We start from the raw sequence: 18,634 nt of genomic DNA, 5'->3' as shown, positions 1-18,634 counted from the left end.
GTTACAGCCTTCTTCTAAAATGGACTCAATTAATTTATTTTCTTAAAATTATACACACAATACCACATAATGACAATGTCACGTTCCGGTAAAGGGAAAAAGGAGCAAGGACCCAAGCGCAGAGTGAAGTAGGATTTATTCATTAAAAAATAAAATAAAAGGCAAAATAAACAACCCCGAGGGGGAAAACACTTCTACAACAAACAATAAATCAAACAAACAAACAAACAAACAAACTTGACTGGGCAGGCACGACAAGGCAGGACTGGACACAGCAAGACAGGTAAACATCGACTACATATAATGACGAACTCGCAAAGGACTGAAAACATGAGGGGGATTATAAAGCAAAAAGTAAATTGACACACAGGTGAACATGACAAACTAATAATGGGTTAACAAGGAGGGTGGAACTAGACAATAGACGGGAGAGCGCATGACACAGAGAGACAATACAAGCCATGCGCTCACATAACACAACACTGAAGCACACGACAAAAGCACGTGACCACAATGTAAACACCGAGCCACGTGCTTTGACAAAAGACGCAAGACACGAGCACACGATGAATGAACTCACCATGCGCTCACATATGCAGCATGCATGCTTCATCCCAGCGCCGACCAAAACCGAAACCAACAAGACTGAGACGCTGGGAATGAAACACCATGCTGCTGACAGACGAAAACACAAACACGAGTACAAGAGCGCACGCGTCTGAGGGACGCAGAGCGCGCACGCGGCCGCGTCAAGCAGGAGCGCGCACACTCTGCGTACACCCACGACGGCGCGCGCGCACACAGAGACAGAAACAGGACCGGACACGAGTAGTGTCAGAGATCCGCCACCAAAACAAGTTTTTACAAGATCAGATTGGCAGACCCCTGACACTACCCCCCCCCAAAAGGGACGCCACCTGGCGTCCCTAAAGGGAACATCCAACAAGGTACAAGACAGACAAGAAACACCACAAGACAACAAAACAGGCAACGTCAACAAACACAAGACAGGGAGGTGAACAGGCAAGACATGAAGGGGGGGAGGGAGGGGAGCCAAGTCAGACCCAACAAGACAAACAAGGGAGGGATGGGAGGGCAAAACCAGGGAGGATCAGGAGGGACAGTCCAGGACAGGTGCAATGGGTCAGGGACCCCGGCAGGGAACCAGGGTGGCGCCGGAGGATCAGTCCAGGGTGGCAGAGGCATGCTCCAAGGTGGAGCAGGAGGGACAACCCAAGGAGGATCGGCCTGGGATAGCAAGGCAGGAGGCCTGTAGGGAGCTGGCTGGGATGAAGGCCTGTGGGGAGCCGGCTGGTCTAGAGGCGACTTAACTAAAGCCGGCGGGGCTGAAGACCAGAGGGGAGCCGGCGGGGCTGAAGACCAGAGGGGAGCCGGCGGGGCTGAAGACCAGAGGGGAGCCGGCGGGGCTGAAGACCAGAGGGGAGCCGGAAGGGCCAGGAGCCGGGCTGGGGCCGGCTGGGCAAGACGTCTGGGGTGCGCCGGCAGGGCAAGACGTCTGGTTGGGGCCGGCAGGGAAAAGAGCCGGGCTGGGGCTGGCAGGGCAAGACGTCTGGTTGGGACCGGCAGGGCAAGGAGCCGGGCTGGGGCCGGCAGGGCTAGACGTCTGGTAGGTGCCGGCAGGGAAAGACGTCTGGTAGGTGCCGGCAGGGCAAGGTGCCGGGCTGGAGCCGGCTGGGCAAGACGTCTGGGTGGTGCCGGCAGGGCAAGGAGCCGGGCTGGGGCCGGCAGGGCTTGACGTCTGGGTGGTGCCGGCAGGGCAAGGAGCCGGGCTGAAGCCGGCAGGGCAAGGAGCCGGGCTGGGGCCAGCTGGGCAAGACGTCTGGGAGGCGCCGGCTGTGCAAGACGTCTGGTTGGTGCCGGCAGGGCAAGACGCCGGGCTGGTGCCGGCAGGGCTAGACGTCTGGTTGACGCCGGCAGGGCTAGACGTCTGGTTGACGCCGGCAGGGCAAGACGTCTGGGTGGTGCCGGCAGGGCAAGGAGCCGGACTGGGACCGGCACTGAGCTGCGCTCTGGGGCTGGAGCCGACACTGGAGGGCGCTCTGGGGCTGGAGCCGACACTGGAGGGCGCTCTGGGGCTGGAGCCGACACTGGAGGGCGCTCTGGGGCTGGAGCCGACACTGGAGGGCGCTCTGGGGCTGGAGCCGACACTGGAGGGCGCTCTGGGGCTGGAGCCGACACTGGAGGGCGCTCTGGGGCTGGAGCCGACACTGGAGGGCGCTCTGGGGCTGGAGCCGACACTGGAGGGCGCTCTGGGGCTGGAGCCGACACTGCAGCAGAGGTCTTCCTCTTTAACCTCCGCTTTTGAGTGCGGGTCAGCCCTTGCGGGCTGGACATGTGTTGGGAGGTGGCGCTGGTGTAAGGGATCCTCTTCTCTTGAAGGATCACTCTCTCCTTTAGCTGCAGAGCAGAGGGCAACAGAGAGCTGGGATTGGGATGTTCGCCATAAGCAGCCTGATGAACCAAATGCTCCACAAACTGATGGTAAGATAGCCCTCCCAATTTCAGCATCTGCTGGACATTGAGGGGCTTGTCGAGGGCATAGTTAAGGAGGTTCACCAGGGCTTGATCATTAAACCCCAGCCCCTCTGCTGCCACACAAAATTTAGCCGCAAAACTTTCCACCTTCATGCCACGTTGCCGCAGCGACTGCAGACTGATGAGCTGCAGTATGCGGCTGGAGAAGGGGCTGTCTTCACTCTGCTGGGTCCTCATTTTTGGCGAGTTCGTACTGTCACGTTCCGGTAAAGGGAAAAAGGAGCAAGGACCCAAGCGCAGAGTGAAGTAGGATTTATTCATTAAAAAATAAAATAAAAGGCAAAATAAACAACCCCGAGGGGGAAAACACTTCTACAACAAACAATAAATCAAACAAACAAACAAACAAACAAACTTGACTGGGCAGGCACGACAAGGCAGGACTGGACACAGCAAGACAGGTAAACATCGACTACATATAATGACGAACTCGCAAAGGACTGAAAACATGAGGGGGATTATAAAGCAAAAAGTAAATTGACACACAGGTGAACATGACAAACTAATAATGGGTTAACAAGGAGGGTGGAACTAGACAATAGACGGGAGAGCGCATGACACAGAGAGACAATACAAGCCATGCGCTCACATAACACAACACTGAAGCACACGACAAAAGCACGTGACCACAATGTAAACACCGAGCCACGTGCTTTGACAAAAGACGCAAGACACGAGCACACGATGAATGAACTCACCATGCGCTCACATATGCAGCATGCATGCTTCATCCCAGCGCCGACCAAAACCGAAACCAACAAGACTGAGACGCTGGGAATGAAACACCATGCTGCTGACAGACGAAAACACAAACACGAGTACAAGAGCGCACGCGTCTGAGGGACGCAGAGCGCGCACGCGGCCGCGTCAAGCAGGAGCGCGCACACTCTGCGTACACCCACGACGGCGCGCGCGCACACAGAGACAGAAACAGGACCGGACACGAGTAGTGTCAGAGATCCGCCACCAAAACAAGATTTTACAAGATCAGAGTGGCAGAACCCTGACAGACAATGTGATAAATAATTTTTTGAAATTATTGCAAATATTTTAAAAAGAAAAAAAGAATAAATCACATGTACAGAAGTATGTCAAAGCACAAACCAAGCATAAAGACAAAGGAATTGTCTGTAGATATTCAGACAGGATTGTCTCAAGGCACAAGGCTGGGGAAGGTTACAGAAAAGTTTCTGCTGCTCTGAAAGTTCGAATAAGCACAGTGGCCTCCATCATCCTTAAGTGGAAGATGTTAAGAGCCACCAGTACTCTTCCTAGAGCTGGCCGGCCATCTAAGCTGAGTGAACAGGGGAGAAGGACAACCAACTGTGCACCAATCCACCAATCAGGCCTATGGTATTAGGCTAATCACCAGGCTAATACCATTCCTACAATAAAGCAGAGTGGTGGCAGCATCATGCTGTGGATATGTTTTTCTGCTGCAGGAACTGGAAGGTTAGTCAGGATAGAGAGAAAGATGAATGCAGCAATGTACAGGGACATCCTGAATGAAAACCTGCTTCTGAGTGCTCTTGACCTCATACGGAGGCGATGTTTTATCTTCCAGCAGGACAACGACCCAAAGCACACCACCAAAATATCAATGACTTCACAACAACCTGGTGAATATCCTTGAGTGACCCAGCCAGAGCCCAGATCTAAATCCTGTTGAACATCTATTGAGAGATCTGAAAATGGCTCTACACCGTCGCTTCCCATCCAACCTGATAGAGCTTGAGAGGTACTGCAAAGAGGAATGGGCATAACTTCCCAAAGATAGATGTGCCAGGCTTATGCCAGGCTTATATTGAGGTACATCCAAAAAGTACTAAGCAAAGGGTGCGAATACTTCTGTATATGTAATTTTTCTTACTCAGCAAATAATGCACCTACAGTTATAATGGCATGCTGCTGGAAATCTTTAAACTGACCATGAAAACAGATGAATAACTTCAGGTCACTTCAAATGTCTGTCAGCGGGAATAACCATTTAATCAATGCCTTGTTATGATTCTAAAGTATTGGATGATTAAATTTGTCACTTACAAATTGGATGCTAATATTGCATGATTAATATATTTATTTCCGTCCTCGTTGGCTGAGGTTTGTGTAATGTCATCCACATTCTTTGTGAGCAGCATGCCAGTCTGTGCCGTATTGGATTTCTGCTTGTGTTTTTCCTCCCCCAGTGTTGCTGATTTGTTTAAGTGTCCTAATGAAAGGGTGACGCATTTGTTAACGCTGAGAGACACATTCTAACAAGGCCTGATTAGCAACCACAGAAGTTCCCCCCGCCTCTCTTATTTACATCTGCGCAAAACACAGGATGAGCCTCGCGCTTCTGAAGTTCACGGTCGTGCTGCGCTTGGCACCAGACCGCAACAAGCCTGCTGTAGTCTAGCCATGAAATGACCTATGGTTTGCTTCGTAATAAGCTCTAGATTATTTATAAAGTCCGGTGTTGGAGACCACAGTCATTGCATTACACATCAAATATTCATGTCTTTATATTCACATTACGGATGTATTATCTCATATATTCACGTTGCTACAAGATCCATTTAGCTTGCGCTGCACAAGTACGGCTCCATCCGTCTGTCAATTAATTCCAAGCCGTTGAGTCGCGTTGTACCATTGGCACCTCCTCTATTTCCCCCACCCCTGTTGAACCTCGGTGACAGCTATTGAGGCTCGCTGAACTCAGTAGTGCTGCATTGCCGTCGCGATGCTGGCCTGGATGTCAGCCTATTTCAACATAAACCGACTCTCTTGTCATTGCCGGTTAGATGATGCTGAAATAAACTCAAGCCCAGGCTCGCGAGTGCAGAAAGTTCCAGATAGTTCAAAGTGAATTAGGGTGACGTTGACATGTCTTTCTTACAGCACGGAGCAGCTGGTGGTTAAGATCCTGAAAGCCCTGGACCTCCCGGCGAAGGATGCCAATGGTTTCTCCGATCCCTATGTCAAGATCTACTTACTGCCTGATAGGAAGAAGAAATTTCAGACCAAGGTATCTTTTTTTTATGCTAGCGAGGCAGCAGTCAGCTCACGGCTTTTACAATAATCCACTGTTCAGATGGCAGACCCTCTTAGGACTCATTAAGATCTGGATGTGTTTCTCAGCCTGCCTGCCTGCCTGCAGATTTCTTTTTTCCCAGTGCCCTAGTTCATCTAAAAATACATTTATATCAGCCAGTGCATTCTGAATTAGCCTTATGCGTCCACAGTTTTGATGTTAACCAATCTCTTGTTCGCTCCCTTCACTCACTTTTCCCTCTAAGCTCCTTCACTTATCTAATTTCCTTCACTTTCTCTCATTTCCGCTCTGTCTTTCCGTGGCTCTTGTTCGCAGGTGCACAGAAAAACTCTCAACCCGGTCTTTAATGAGACGTTCCAGTTCGGCGTGCCCCTGGCTGAGCTGCACGCGCGCAAGCTCCACTTCTCCGTCTACGACTTTGACCGCTTTTCCAGACACGACCTCATAGGTCAAGTGGTAGTGGATAACCTGCTGGACTTCAGCGAGGGAACTGGGGAGAAGCCTATTTGGAGAGACATTGTGGAAGGAACGGCGGTAAGATAATGACCCAACATTCAAGGTTCATTACAGATAGTAATGCAAAGTAACAGATTACAAATACTCAAATCACTGTAATTGAGCAGTTTTCCTCAGGAATTGTAATTTATGTACTTTTTTTTTTGTAAAACGTGTACATTTACTTTCCCTTGAGTACATTTGTAGTGCTGTATTGGTACTTTTACTCCACTATTTTCCTTCCACCTGCAGTCACTACTATATTTTTTCTTGTCTATGGTGATTGGCTAAGTAGAAAAATCAGTCTTGTGATTCTTGTCCAATCAAATCGCACATAAAAAGTAAAAACCCATCATACTGAACCACCTCAAGACATGGGCTCTATATAAATGCAGCAAACTGTTTGAAAGCATTAAAAGTGTCCAAGGAGATGGTCAAAATCTTTACACTCAATGACCCAGAGACCAGGGTGCTTTAATTATCTTCCTTACAATAACATACGTTTTTAAGGTTTTAAATTGGCCCGTTAAAAAAATCTTTAGCATTTGGCTTTGTGTAAGTCTGAAATTTCAATCATTATGGTATTAAAATGGTCTTTAAAAGTCTTGAGTTTGACTTGATAAAACCTGTAGAAACTCTGGTATACTAGAAACTTCAGGGTGGTGTGTCGAAGGAAGTTGAAACTAAACCATGCAGGACACTGGCCCACCAGGACCAAGTTTGGTAATCCCTGGTTTAGAAAGTCTAAAAATTAGAGAAGAGTCTTAAACAATAACTAAATGTACTACAGAATGTTACGTTTACACACACCAGCACAAATTGCATATAAAAGCATTAGCCTTTCATAGAATAATACTCTCTACTTACAACTCTTGAGTAGTTTTAAAAGGACCACTTTTTACTCATACTTTGAGTTATATTTACAAAAAATACTTTTATACTATTTGAGCTACATTTTGGGCAAGTAATGGTACTTTTACTTGAGTATGAACTTTCAGTACTCTTTCCACCACTAATTACAGATAGGGCTGGGCGATATGACAGAAATCATATATCACTATAAATGTCTCAAATTGTGATAACGATATATATCACGATATCGAACCATTTCTGTAAATTCTATTTATTAATAGTATTATAAAATTATGTTGACCACATGTAAATGTTTCTTTTTTTACAGTTGGAAGTGTATACTCAGGAATTTACTCCTGTATCTGATTTCTCATATTTCTCACTTTATTTAGACCTTCAGGGCAAATATTTGATAAAGGAAAATGCATATTTCTGTATGTACGCAACGCACATATTTATGTACATGAATATGAATAAAAATATAAAATATTTAAAAATATGAATGATTATAGAACCAATATAAAAATAACAAAGGTTGCTAAATAAAAAGCAGTGTAGACGTTGTACTTTGAAAATCTTTCTTAAGATGCTGTTGTTCATGTTTCTGTCTGCATCTCCATAATGAGGCATAATATTGCGGTCATATACATTATGAAAAGGTATTACAGTAAACAATGTTTTTTGCGACACCATAAAATAAATGAAATGATTGACTTTTTATATTGTCCATACAATATATATTGGCATATTGTACTGCCCTAATTAGCACTTAATCAAAACAAGAAGATAATGAGTAGTTGAGGGTGTTGTGTATTGGACATGCTGTCTGTGTTGTTGTAGCACTTGATGTGCTGACAGATTTATGCAAATTAGGTAACGCCATAAACACACAGGTTCTAAGTGCTAGGTTGTGGAGGATGCAGCACACTACAACTACAACTACCAGATGTTGGATTATCACGATCTGCCGTACTATGCTGAGACTGTAAAACAAGGCTATTGAGCCTCAGGCCTTGAGAGTCGCTGTCTTGGAGAGTTGAGTTACAACCCTAATCAAACACACCTGCGTGTCATTTTCAGCAAATCCTTCATGCCGAAATCGATCAAAACCTTTATGACTTTTTCTTAGGGAACACAAAAGAAGACGTTTTGAAGAATGATGGTAATCAAACCTTTGACAGAATTATTTGTGTTCCACAGGAAGTCACAACGGTTGATTGAATAAATTATGACAGTGTTTTAATTTTCAGTGAAGGTTTTTTTAGTCATTTGTTTTGACAACATGCCAGGATTGAGCAAAGTAATGTACATAAAACACACATGGCACATATTAACAATCTATGAATAATGAATAACATTAAGTGGACAGCGGCACTATGGCTCAGTGGTTAGCGCTGTCGCCTCACAGCAAGAAGGTCATTGGTTTGAGTCCGGCTGGGCCAGTTGGCATTTCTGTGTGGAGTTTGCCTGTTCTCCCCTTGTTTACATGGGTTTCCTCCGGGTGCTCCAGTTTCCCCCCCCAGTCCAAAGATATATGCTATAGTGTATGAGAGTGTGTGTTTATAAAAGTGTATGGGTGTTTCTCAGTACTAGGTTGTGGCTGGAAGGGAATCTGCTGCGTAAAAACATATGCCGGAATAGTTGGTGGTTTATTGCACTGTGGCAACCCCTGATAAATAAGGAACTAAGCCAAAGGAAAATGAATAATTGACTAAGTGAACATTAAATTAGCTGTAAATTCAGAAAAACTTAATGAACATGGATCAATGACCTTATAAACTGACAGAAAATGTGATTTTAATTCCTGATTTAGGTAAAAAAAAAAATGTTGGAAACACCTCTGCTGTGATATTCTGATAACAGATCATGCCGTTGAGTGTGGCACTTAGCATGAATATGTAAAAATATTTCAAACAAGAGAGAGTTCATCAAACATTAATATTCTGTGAAATTTTATCACCATCCACTTATTTCAAACCTGTACACAGTTGCTTTTTGCTGTTGTTGAGGAAAGAAGGAGAATGTTTTTTTAAAGAATGTCGATAATCAAACAGCTGTCTTAACAATCCTACCTTGAAGGCATTCATTGATTACCATCAACTGCCTGGTTCCCAACATTTTCCTTTAAAATGTCAGGTTTTGTGTATGTAAGGCCCAATCCCAATTCTATTTTTGAAACCCTTGAAACAGAGTGTGAGACCTTTAAAATTTACCCCTAAGAAATGTGACAACACTACAACACCTGCACACGTCTTTATATGTCATCACGATCTTGTACTTCATATGGGATTGACGATGGTGACTGCTGTTGTTGTTCCAGTTGCGTTATTTTTTGGTATTTATCTTCAGGAAATCACTGAAGGCAACGATATAATGTTATCGTATTGATTTTACATGGCAATAAACTCATAATTGTACTGTGTATTCACACAGTGGCCATATTCATATATGTAAACAAACAAAAACAACATTAACATTAAATCAGACACTGTAAAAAGCTCATTTCCAGCCACTAGACTGTTCTGTCAGGGTATTTGAGTGCCATAGAGTGACAGAATGTTGCTACTATACAGGAGTTATTACTATACAGGAGTTATTATAATGGATATCGAAATTTAGCGGCTTTTATTTAAACTTTTTTATTTTAAACATGACGATAAAACACAAACACCATTATGAATGTATTAAAGCATGCTTGTTTGTTGTAAAGATTCATAATAATGACAAAAAATGCTAATTTGTGCATCTCCTTCCGTGTGCAGCCATGCTGCTGTTGTTGATGGTGTATCCTGGGAAATTTTTGTACCCCTTATTTTCGAGTGTGGTCCTGAAAACTTTCAGTTTCAAGGGCTATCTAGCCCTTTCCCTTAGCCCTAAACCTTCAAGCTAAAGAGAATTGGGACATCCCATCCCGTTGATATGAACACGCAAAACGAAGGGTTAGGGGGGAAGGGCTAAGAGGTAGAATTGAGATTGGGCCTAAATTGCAAGTTCGTTTTCATTTTGGATGATCTATCCCTTTAGGAAATGCCCTTTAACAAATCAGACTACAAACCTACATAGACAACCTAGGAAGTTTTATTAGAAGCTCCTCACACATTGGCATTAAAAAGTGATTAATACATAATAATATAGCCATTTTAAAGGTCACAGTAAGTACATTTTAAGTTTGAAGCTGTGAGATACTGGTATTGCAAAGTTTTGTTCCAGCTACAGTAAAAGTTCACCCCGTTCCGTGTTTCAGCCTGTTCAGGTGTTTTTGCTTATGGCTGAAGTTGAACTCTGGAGAAAAGTGGACATCCCTACTTGACAGATTTTTTTTTTCTGTACAGTGTAGTAGTGAGACAAGGAGTCAAAAAGAGAGGAGAAACAGGATGGCAACATGGCCTACTCCAGCCACAAATAAACAACACAGCTCAAGATGTCAAAGCACTCGCACTGAACACATCTGCACCAGCATCTGAAAAACTTCAAGTGTGCTTGGCTTCTGAATATTCACCAAGATATAACGCTTTTTTTTTGTCACCTGATCATCATTTGATAAATGACTGCTGTCATCAATACAAATGTGCACAAATCTCTCTTTTGAGGCAAATTCTGCTTCTTCTGGGTGGTACATGCAGCATTTTAGTGACAGCAAACAAGTCGTGCTGGAGTTTTGGGAATAAAGTTTATCTAAATTTAGTTGACTTTCAAATTTTATTAAAGTTTTATTGGATTCAAATATATTATTTTATATTGCTGAATCACCCAAAATACATCATCTTAGATCAGAAAATCAGTTTTTTTAAGAATTAAATCAAATTTGCGTTCAATTCTGTGATTCATTAATTAATTTTTCTTCGGCTTAGTCTTTATTTCAGAGGTTACTACAGCGGAATGAACCACCAACTATTCTGGCATATGTTCTACCCAACAGATGCCCTTCCAGCTTCAGCCCAGTACTGGGAAACACCCATACACACTCTTGCACTAAGGTCATTTTTTGTTTGTCCAATTCACCTCTACAACATGGTTCATATCATACACCCGGCGCAATAAGGCATGTTGTGTTTGACAAGATTTGTTGCTATTTTGAGACCAGCGCAACCCTAATTTTGGCATTTTGTGCCACGTTGTTTAAATAGCAAATCCATTTGCACCACTTTGTGGACTCAAGAGGTGTTCCAGTCTATAAAGGAGGTGTGTTGAGGTGCATTGTTGGTGCCTTAACATTGAAGTAGACCACGCGATTGACCAAGTAAAAGCTGGTTTAAAGTCCAGTGCAGAGCATGTTAGTTATGCGCCTATGCAGGTTCAACAGCTTAATACACACACGATGTACAGCAATGCACAAATATCTTTACATATGAAAAAAATAAAGGATTAAAATGTTACACTACCTCCATGCCTTCATGTCCGGGGGCTTTTTCAGTTTATTCATGACTGAGTTGTATAGTGTTATTATTATTTACAGTAATATTTATTATTTGCATATTTAATAATAATAATAATAATAATTCCTTACATTTATATAGCGCTTTTCTGTGCACTCAAAGCGCTTTACACAGTGGGGGGAATCTCCTCATCCACCACCAGTGTGCAGCATCCACCTGGATGATGCGACGGCAGCCATTTTGCGCCAGACCGCACACCACACACTAGCTGATTGGTGGAGAGGAGACAGTGATGCAGCCAATTGAATATGGGGATGGTTAGGAGGCCATGATGGACAAAGGCCAGTGAAAGACGGCGCTCACTGAGCAGTATAGCGTCCCCGTCACTATACTGGGGCATTAGGACCCACACAGACCACAGGTTGGGTGCCCCCTGCTGGCCTCACTAACACCACTTCCGGCAGCAACCTAGCTTTCCCATGTGGTCTCCCATCCAGGTACTGACCGGGCGCAGCCCTGCTTAGCTTCAGTGGGTGACCATGTGAGAGTTGCAGAGAGCTAGCTGCCGGCTTTATATTTGTTTTAATAAAAACAAGTTTAGATTTGCCCCCCTGTCGGGTTTTGGAGTCGTATGCATCACCATATGGGCGATAAGAATAGGACATGTGTTGATTTATAACTCAGTTTTTTGACCACTTATTTTTGTTATTATTGTTCATTTATTAGTTTGCTAAAAATTAGAACTGAATATGTTTTGAAATAAATCTTTGCGCTTAACAAACAAAATTAAATATGTAGCCTAATGGATATCTTCAGTGGAGTGTGTACAACACCGTTTCCTTATCCACGAATGGAGTCTCATTATTTATCCTCACTGCAGATGGTTTGTTTAACTGTTTTCTCTCTGCTGAAACATTTACAAAGTCTGCCATGTAAATAGTAAATGTGCCATGATGTGACGCAACAGACTCTTAAAAGGTATGTGAAATGAGACTGATTGGTTTAATGCACGCAATGTTCAAAACACACCCGTAACTCATTAAGAGAATAAGCACAGCCCTGTTAGACCATGCACCGTCCTTAAAATAGCTAAAGTGGACTCTGACACTCCCTTAATGCTTTTGCGGCATGCGCTTTAGACCACAGTTGCGCCTAGATCATTAAAATAGTGCGCCATGTCTTTGGACTGTGAGGGAAACCAGATCACCCGGAGGAAACCCATGTGAACATGGGGAGAACATGTAAATTCCACACAGAAATGCCAACTAGCCCAGCAGGGACTAGAACCAGCAACCTTCTTGCTATGAGTTCTAACTACTGTGCCACCATGCCATCCTCATATGTAATTAAACAAATTGTTTAATTTCACCCAAGAAATGATGCTGGGATTCACTTTCAAGAACAGATTGAATAATGAGATGATGATAGAATTATTTCTAGTACTTGCAATGTCTCTTAATTTTCTTTTTTCAAAAGCTCATCTTGTATTCACAAGACATACACAGTTGGAAATCATGCATGATTACATGCTAAGTCGATGGTGATGATGTGTCCTTGGGGGGATGTTGGTAGAGGTGTGAGGAGAAATAGTGATGCATGTGCTTGTCCTTCCAGAGAAAATGACATGAAATTAGTGAAGGTCGATGTGCGAACAAGCTTTTTTTTTATCACGAGCACTTGCCACAGCATCTTAATGGTGCATTTTTTAGAAACATTTTTATCCTGAGTGTAGAGCAGTGTTATTCTAAAAGATGTTTATACCTTTGGAGAACAGAGAGAATAAATCAAATCAAACACAAGCTGTAGTGTGCTTAAATAAGGAAGATGAAATTTTCTGCTGCACGGCTAGATCAAATGAAGGAAAGAAGATAGATTTGGCACTGTCTTCCCTGTCTGACAAGAGGAATTTAATGATTGTTCTGTGATGCATGCTGGATTTGAGTGTGTTTCTGACATGTAGATCAAATGTTTACATACAGGATTCAGGCAATTGGCCACTCAGGTGGCGGTAGTGGATTTAACTACTCAGCTGGTAAATATCTTGAGGTATAATTCATTTTTCGAGCTGTCGGAGTGTAGCAAAAAAAAAAAAATACTCACACATCACGTAGCATTCACATCACGTGTACGGACACAGACCTGAAGCTGGCAGCTCCTATAGTTCTTGGAGATGTACCTCAGATGGTTGGCGTTTTTGATGAAATATTGCAGCTCTTTTTGTTTACCTCTGCTGCCCTTGTTCTTTTTTCATCATAGCTGATGATTAATTCTGTCTGGCAGAACAAGAACTTGAGAGAAAGATGAAAGTCTCAACAAGGAGCATAAGGGGGAAAACAAACCACTGTATACTTTATGCTTGGAGAGTCTGTCTGAGTTTCTTTAAACGCATGCAAGTGATAACACAACAACTGTAAATACATTTTTGATCAGTAATAAACATCCTTTAAAAAAACAGACAGAGTTTAATGGTAGAAGTTATATGGGGAGAATGGGAAATACAGACACAAAATCATACTGCACTTACAAGCATTCGGAATGCCACACATACAATACAGTAATTAATACAGTACTTTGTAAAATTCATTAGAAATCTTAATTAAGTATAATTAATAAAACATGTTTTATCTTAGAATCTTATATCTTTTATTGAACTTTTCCTAATGATTTAGTACAAATCTAATTATTGATCATGTGATACTAAAACTTGTCTGTCACATATTTAAATTGCATTTTAAATTAAAGACAGAGGTTCTAAAAGCTGGTATAATGGCATATTGCCAAACATAATTAGTAAATGCTGCAGTGCATATTGTTGTTTACACTCTGGAGAGCATTAAAAAAGTTCTTTTTAGAGTGTGTTTTTGCAGTGTTGAGCCGTGCAGCCAATTACAGACAAATCCGCTGGTGTTTACTACTATGTTCTGCATGCTTTTGAATCTTCTCATTACAACAGCCAACATGTAAACATGATGTAAATATGAAATTCACTGATCATAACAGAACTTTGGGAGTGATTCCCTTTTTTAGTAATTTCATGCTGCTTGGATGACCAGTGTCTAAATACATGCGACAAAGTTTTTTATACGATATCCACATTTAAAATCAAGACTCTATTGACACGGAATGTGATAAACATTGTAGCTAATTAGCTAATTGGACAATCTGAATAATTTAATAATAACCAGTTATAATTGTTTATGCATATTTGGATCAGTTATATGCAGTGGTGAAAAGAGTACTGAAAAGTCATACTCAAGTAAAAGTACCATTGCTTGCTCAAAAATGTAGCTCAATCAGCATAAAAGTATCTGTTGTAAATATTACTCAAATTACGAGTAAAACAGTACTTTTAAAAGTACTCAAGAGTAGTAAGTGTTATGCTGTGAAAAACTAATGCTTTTATATGCAATTTGTGCTGGTGTGTGTTAACTTTACATTCTGTTGTACATTTAGTTATTGATTGAGACTCTTCAGCAATTTTCAGACTGTCTAAACTAGGGACGCTCAAATTCGGTCGTGGAAGGCCAGTGTCCTGCATAGTTTAGTTTCAACTTTCTTCAACACCACCCTGAAGTTTCTAGTAAACCTAGAGCTTGATTAACTGGTTCTGGTGTGTATAACTGGGGTTGGAACTAAACTTTGCAGGGCACCGGCCCTCCAGAACTGAGTTTGGGCACCCTTGATCTAAACATCTGGGTCATTGAGAGTAAAGATTTTGGCCATCTCTTTGGACACTTTTAATGCTTTCAAACAGTTTGCTGCATTTCTATAGAGCCCTTGTTTTGAGGTTGTTCAGTATGATGTGGTTCACTTTCTATGTGCAATTTGATTGGACAGGAGTTCCAGGACTGATTTTTCTACTCAAGAATAAGAACTCTAGACAAGAAAAATGTAGTGACTGCAGTTGGAAGGAAAGTAATGGAGTAAAAGTACCAATACTGCACTAAAAAGGTACTCAAGTGAAAGTATAAGTACACATTTTTAAAACTACGTAGTAAATTACCATTCCTAAGAAAAACTACTCAGTTACAGCAGTTTGAATATTAGTAGTTTTTTTTTAATTTGCAGCTTTTACTACTTTGGTCATATGTAATAGCTTGATGCTGCTGAAGCTTGCAATTCAAACTCGTTCTTCCAGTGAGTAAGAATGTCATTTTTAGTGGCCACAAAAGCATTAAAGATCGTTAAAGTGACTTAGATAGAAGCAGTTATTATTACAGATTCAACAAAGTGTAAAGTGTGCACAAAAGTTTTTTATTTATTTATTTATTTTTTTAGCTGAGTCAAGTATATAATGACAAAACTGAACACATACATAAGGCTGGAGCAAAAGTGAAAATGAATAAAACAGGAGAATGAATGAACAATTACAAATCAGTTTAACCATCTTGAAAACCTTTTTAATGGTGCCTACACGATTAATCTAAACCTCTGATTAAAGTAGTTAAAGTGTATGATACCTGCATTTGTCTCAGCCGCTGTGGGAACATTCAATGCAATGGCTTCAGCTATGGGATTCTGACTTGATAGAAGAAGGCTGAAGCACATGGCATCTGCATGATAGCTCTACCTTTCCAGTGGTTTTAAAACCACTAAAATTATCTGTTATATCGTTCCTTCTATATATGCAAGTTTTTTATTAATGAGTTTATGTTTTGTAAAGAAATCAGTGATTTATTTTAACTATTTAGCCTAACATGTTTAATGTTCCAAAATGTTATAAATGTTTCCCAAAATAAAATATATCGTGTTTAATGGGAAAACAAAGTTTTGACATTTTAAAAATAACTTATTTCAGAGCAGTAATCACAATACCATGATACCGTGAAGCTGATATTTTTATCCAAGATTATCGTACCGCCAGAAATTTATACCGGCTCATACCTAGACCACACCTACTGAATATTGTTTCGGCCAACGACATACTGTAGCTTCTTTAAATGGGAAAAGTTTCTCTAATTGTTTCTGAGTTCATTTGTATAATGAACTTACAGTTTTGAGTGTGTAAACTCAGATTAGTACTTTGTAGCAACCTATGAGTAAGTATATAGAATCACATTCACTAATGACTGATTTGATAGTAAACATAAGATAAGTGTTTAAAAATGTCATAATGAGGTGTGCATTAAAAGGTTCAGAGTATCAAAGATAAGACAACACAATGGAGATAGAGAAAAGTCCCATTTACAGGAAGTTTGATTCTTTGTCTTGTCTTCTATTGCCTGTTTCTAAGATTTTGGGAGCTAATCCAAATTTGAGGTCATTAAACCATTTATATGTGTGTTACCACAGTAACAAGAGATGTATTCTGAGTTTGGGGGAGTAGGAATAATCTTTGGCCTGCTTGAGGGGTGAGAGATGCTGTGAACTTTTTGTTAAATAGTGTAAATAATTTGCGTTACACCATAGCTTTGGATGAGAGAAAAAAGTTGAGTGCCAAATTGAAACTGAATGAACCTCACTAATTCCAGATTTTTTTGTGGATGCCAGCATTTACAAAAAAACTTTACATTTTTTTTAACAGTTTGTTTGTAACAGTAAACAGTTTGTTTGCTATAAAGTTTGCTGAATGTGTATTCAATGTATGAATGTTTTTATGTTAATCACAGTTTAATTCTATAACCTACTGTAGTATGTGCTTTGACTTAATCACGACTTTCATTGTGATGTACAGATTCAAGGACGAATTGAAATAATTTTCTATGATAGTCAACAGCAGGCCCAGCTTTCGTCTATAGAGCTACCTTTGAATTTAACCCTGAGGAATCCTTGAAAAATGCTTGAATCAATATCAAATGCCACAAACATTCTTCCTGTATATCCTTATGTCTTAATAAAAGGACAAATTGATTATTGAAACTTGTTGCAGTCATTGAAACCTTTTTTTTTTTTTTTTTTTATATTTCATTATGTTCTTGCATTGCATTTACCTGACTCAGTATGCCTTTTCCATATGCTTATTGTGTTTGCAGGAGAAAGCTGACCTGGGAGAGCTGAACTTCTCACTGTGTTACCTGCCAACAGCTGGCCGACTGACCGTCACCATCATTAAGGCCACCAATCTGAAAGCCATGGACCTGACGGGCTTCTCAGGTGTCTGGTCTCGCTCCTTGTCCCCAGCCATTCATCTAATTCCCTCATAATTAGCAGCAATACCTCATTAGTGCCTCAGACATTGTTAACATTGAGACGTGATGAAACTGCTTCTCATTAATAATCTGCATGTAACAAGACCAGCATGTGAATAATGAAATAACATTAAAGGTCATCAAAGCATCACCTCTGAAAAGTTGCGAATATCAAATAACACCTTTAAAAATTTCAATGCCAACACAGGAAGGCCTCATAAAGGCATCAACATCGCTGTTGTAAGGACAAGAGACATCTTTAATTAGTGTTGGCTAATTTAATTATCACATCAAGGCTTAAAGTGATGCAATAAAGATTTTCTCAAAGGACATGATCATTATGAAAGGGCATTATGAAAAAGTAACATTTGGTACACACTGACAGGTATGATTACATAGATGCTAATGTATGGTTGATGCTTGCATAATCGTTATTGATATCATTACTAACATTCATTTTAAAGTGATAGTTTACCATAAAATGAACATTTTTATTATTTACTCAATATCCGTTTGTTTCAGACCGGTTTGAATGATTTTCTCTTAGTTGAACACACAAACTAAGAAATTTTGAAGAATGCTGAAAAGCCTTGGAAAACTTTTCAATAGCTACCGGTGTCCATCATTTTACAAAATATATATTTTATGTGTTTGTTCAACAGAAAAAAACCTTATAAAGTAGGGATGCACCGATATGGATTTTTTGGCCGATATTGATAACTGATAACTCTTAAGATTTAGAGGACGATAGCCGATATACTATAGCCAATAAGTATAATTATTTCAAAATGTTATATTTTTATACATTGAACGACTGATTTTATTTCTAAAACTTCATAAAAGTTTGGATAACACTTTATTTTGATGGTCCATTTGAGTATTAGTAGACTGTCTGCTTAATATCGGTTGATACTGCTGCTAAACAGACACTTAGCTGACTATAAGAATCTTTGCAAGGACATGTCAATTTACACTAACCTTAATCCTAATCCTAACCCCAACCTAACAGTCTGCTTATTATCTAATGTGATTTAGTTGGCTTGTTGATGCAATGTAACTTAAATTCAACAAACAGACCATCAAAATAAAGTGTGACCAACGTTTGAACTGATCTTATGAACTGAATAGCCTACTCAAAGCAAAAAAAGCTATAATTTCGAAATTGCAAGGTGATCATATAGACTTATATTCAC

At 40.9% G+C, this 18,634-nt stretch overlaps 1 protein-coding gene across 3 annotated transcripts in view; it reads left to right on the top strand.

Moving 5' to 3' along the window:
* The window catches only part of syt3 (synaptotagmin III), a 111,144-nt gene that overhangs the window by 68,917 nt on the left and 23,593 nt on the right, over nucleotides 1–18,634 (top strand). For 2 of the 3 annotated variants that reach the window (XM_005163974.6, XM_073944559.1), the window contains exons 7-9: nucleotides 5,437–5,563; nucleotides 5,906–6,124; nucleotides 17,286–17,406. In XM_005163974.6, coding sequence (XP_005164031.1) covers nucleotides 5,437–5,563; nucleotides 5,906–6,124; nucleotides 17,286–17,406 — 467 coding nt within the window. Of the gene's footprint in view, nucleotides 1–5,436; nucleotides 5,564–5,834; nucleotides 6,125–17,285; nucleotides 17,407–18,634 lie in introns of all 3 variants that reach the window. The other variant, XR_012401046.1, reaches the window with a different exon arrangement.

The sequence above is a fragment of the Danio rerio genome, chromosome 3 (genome assembly GCF_049306965.1).
Source record: "Danio rerio strain Tuebingen ecotype United States chromosome 3, GRCz12tu, whole genome shotgun sequence".
Taxonomy (NCBI): Eukaryota; Metazoa; Chordata; class Actinopteri; order Cypriniformes; family Danionidae; genus Danio; species Danio rerio.
This window is presented reverse-complemented; position numbering and strand designations above follow the sequence as displayed.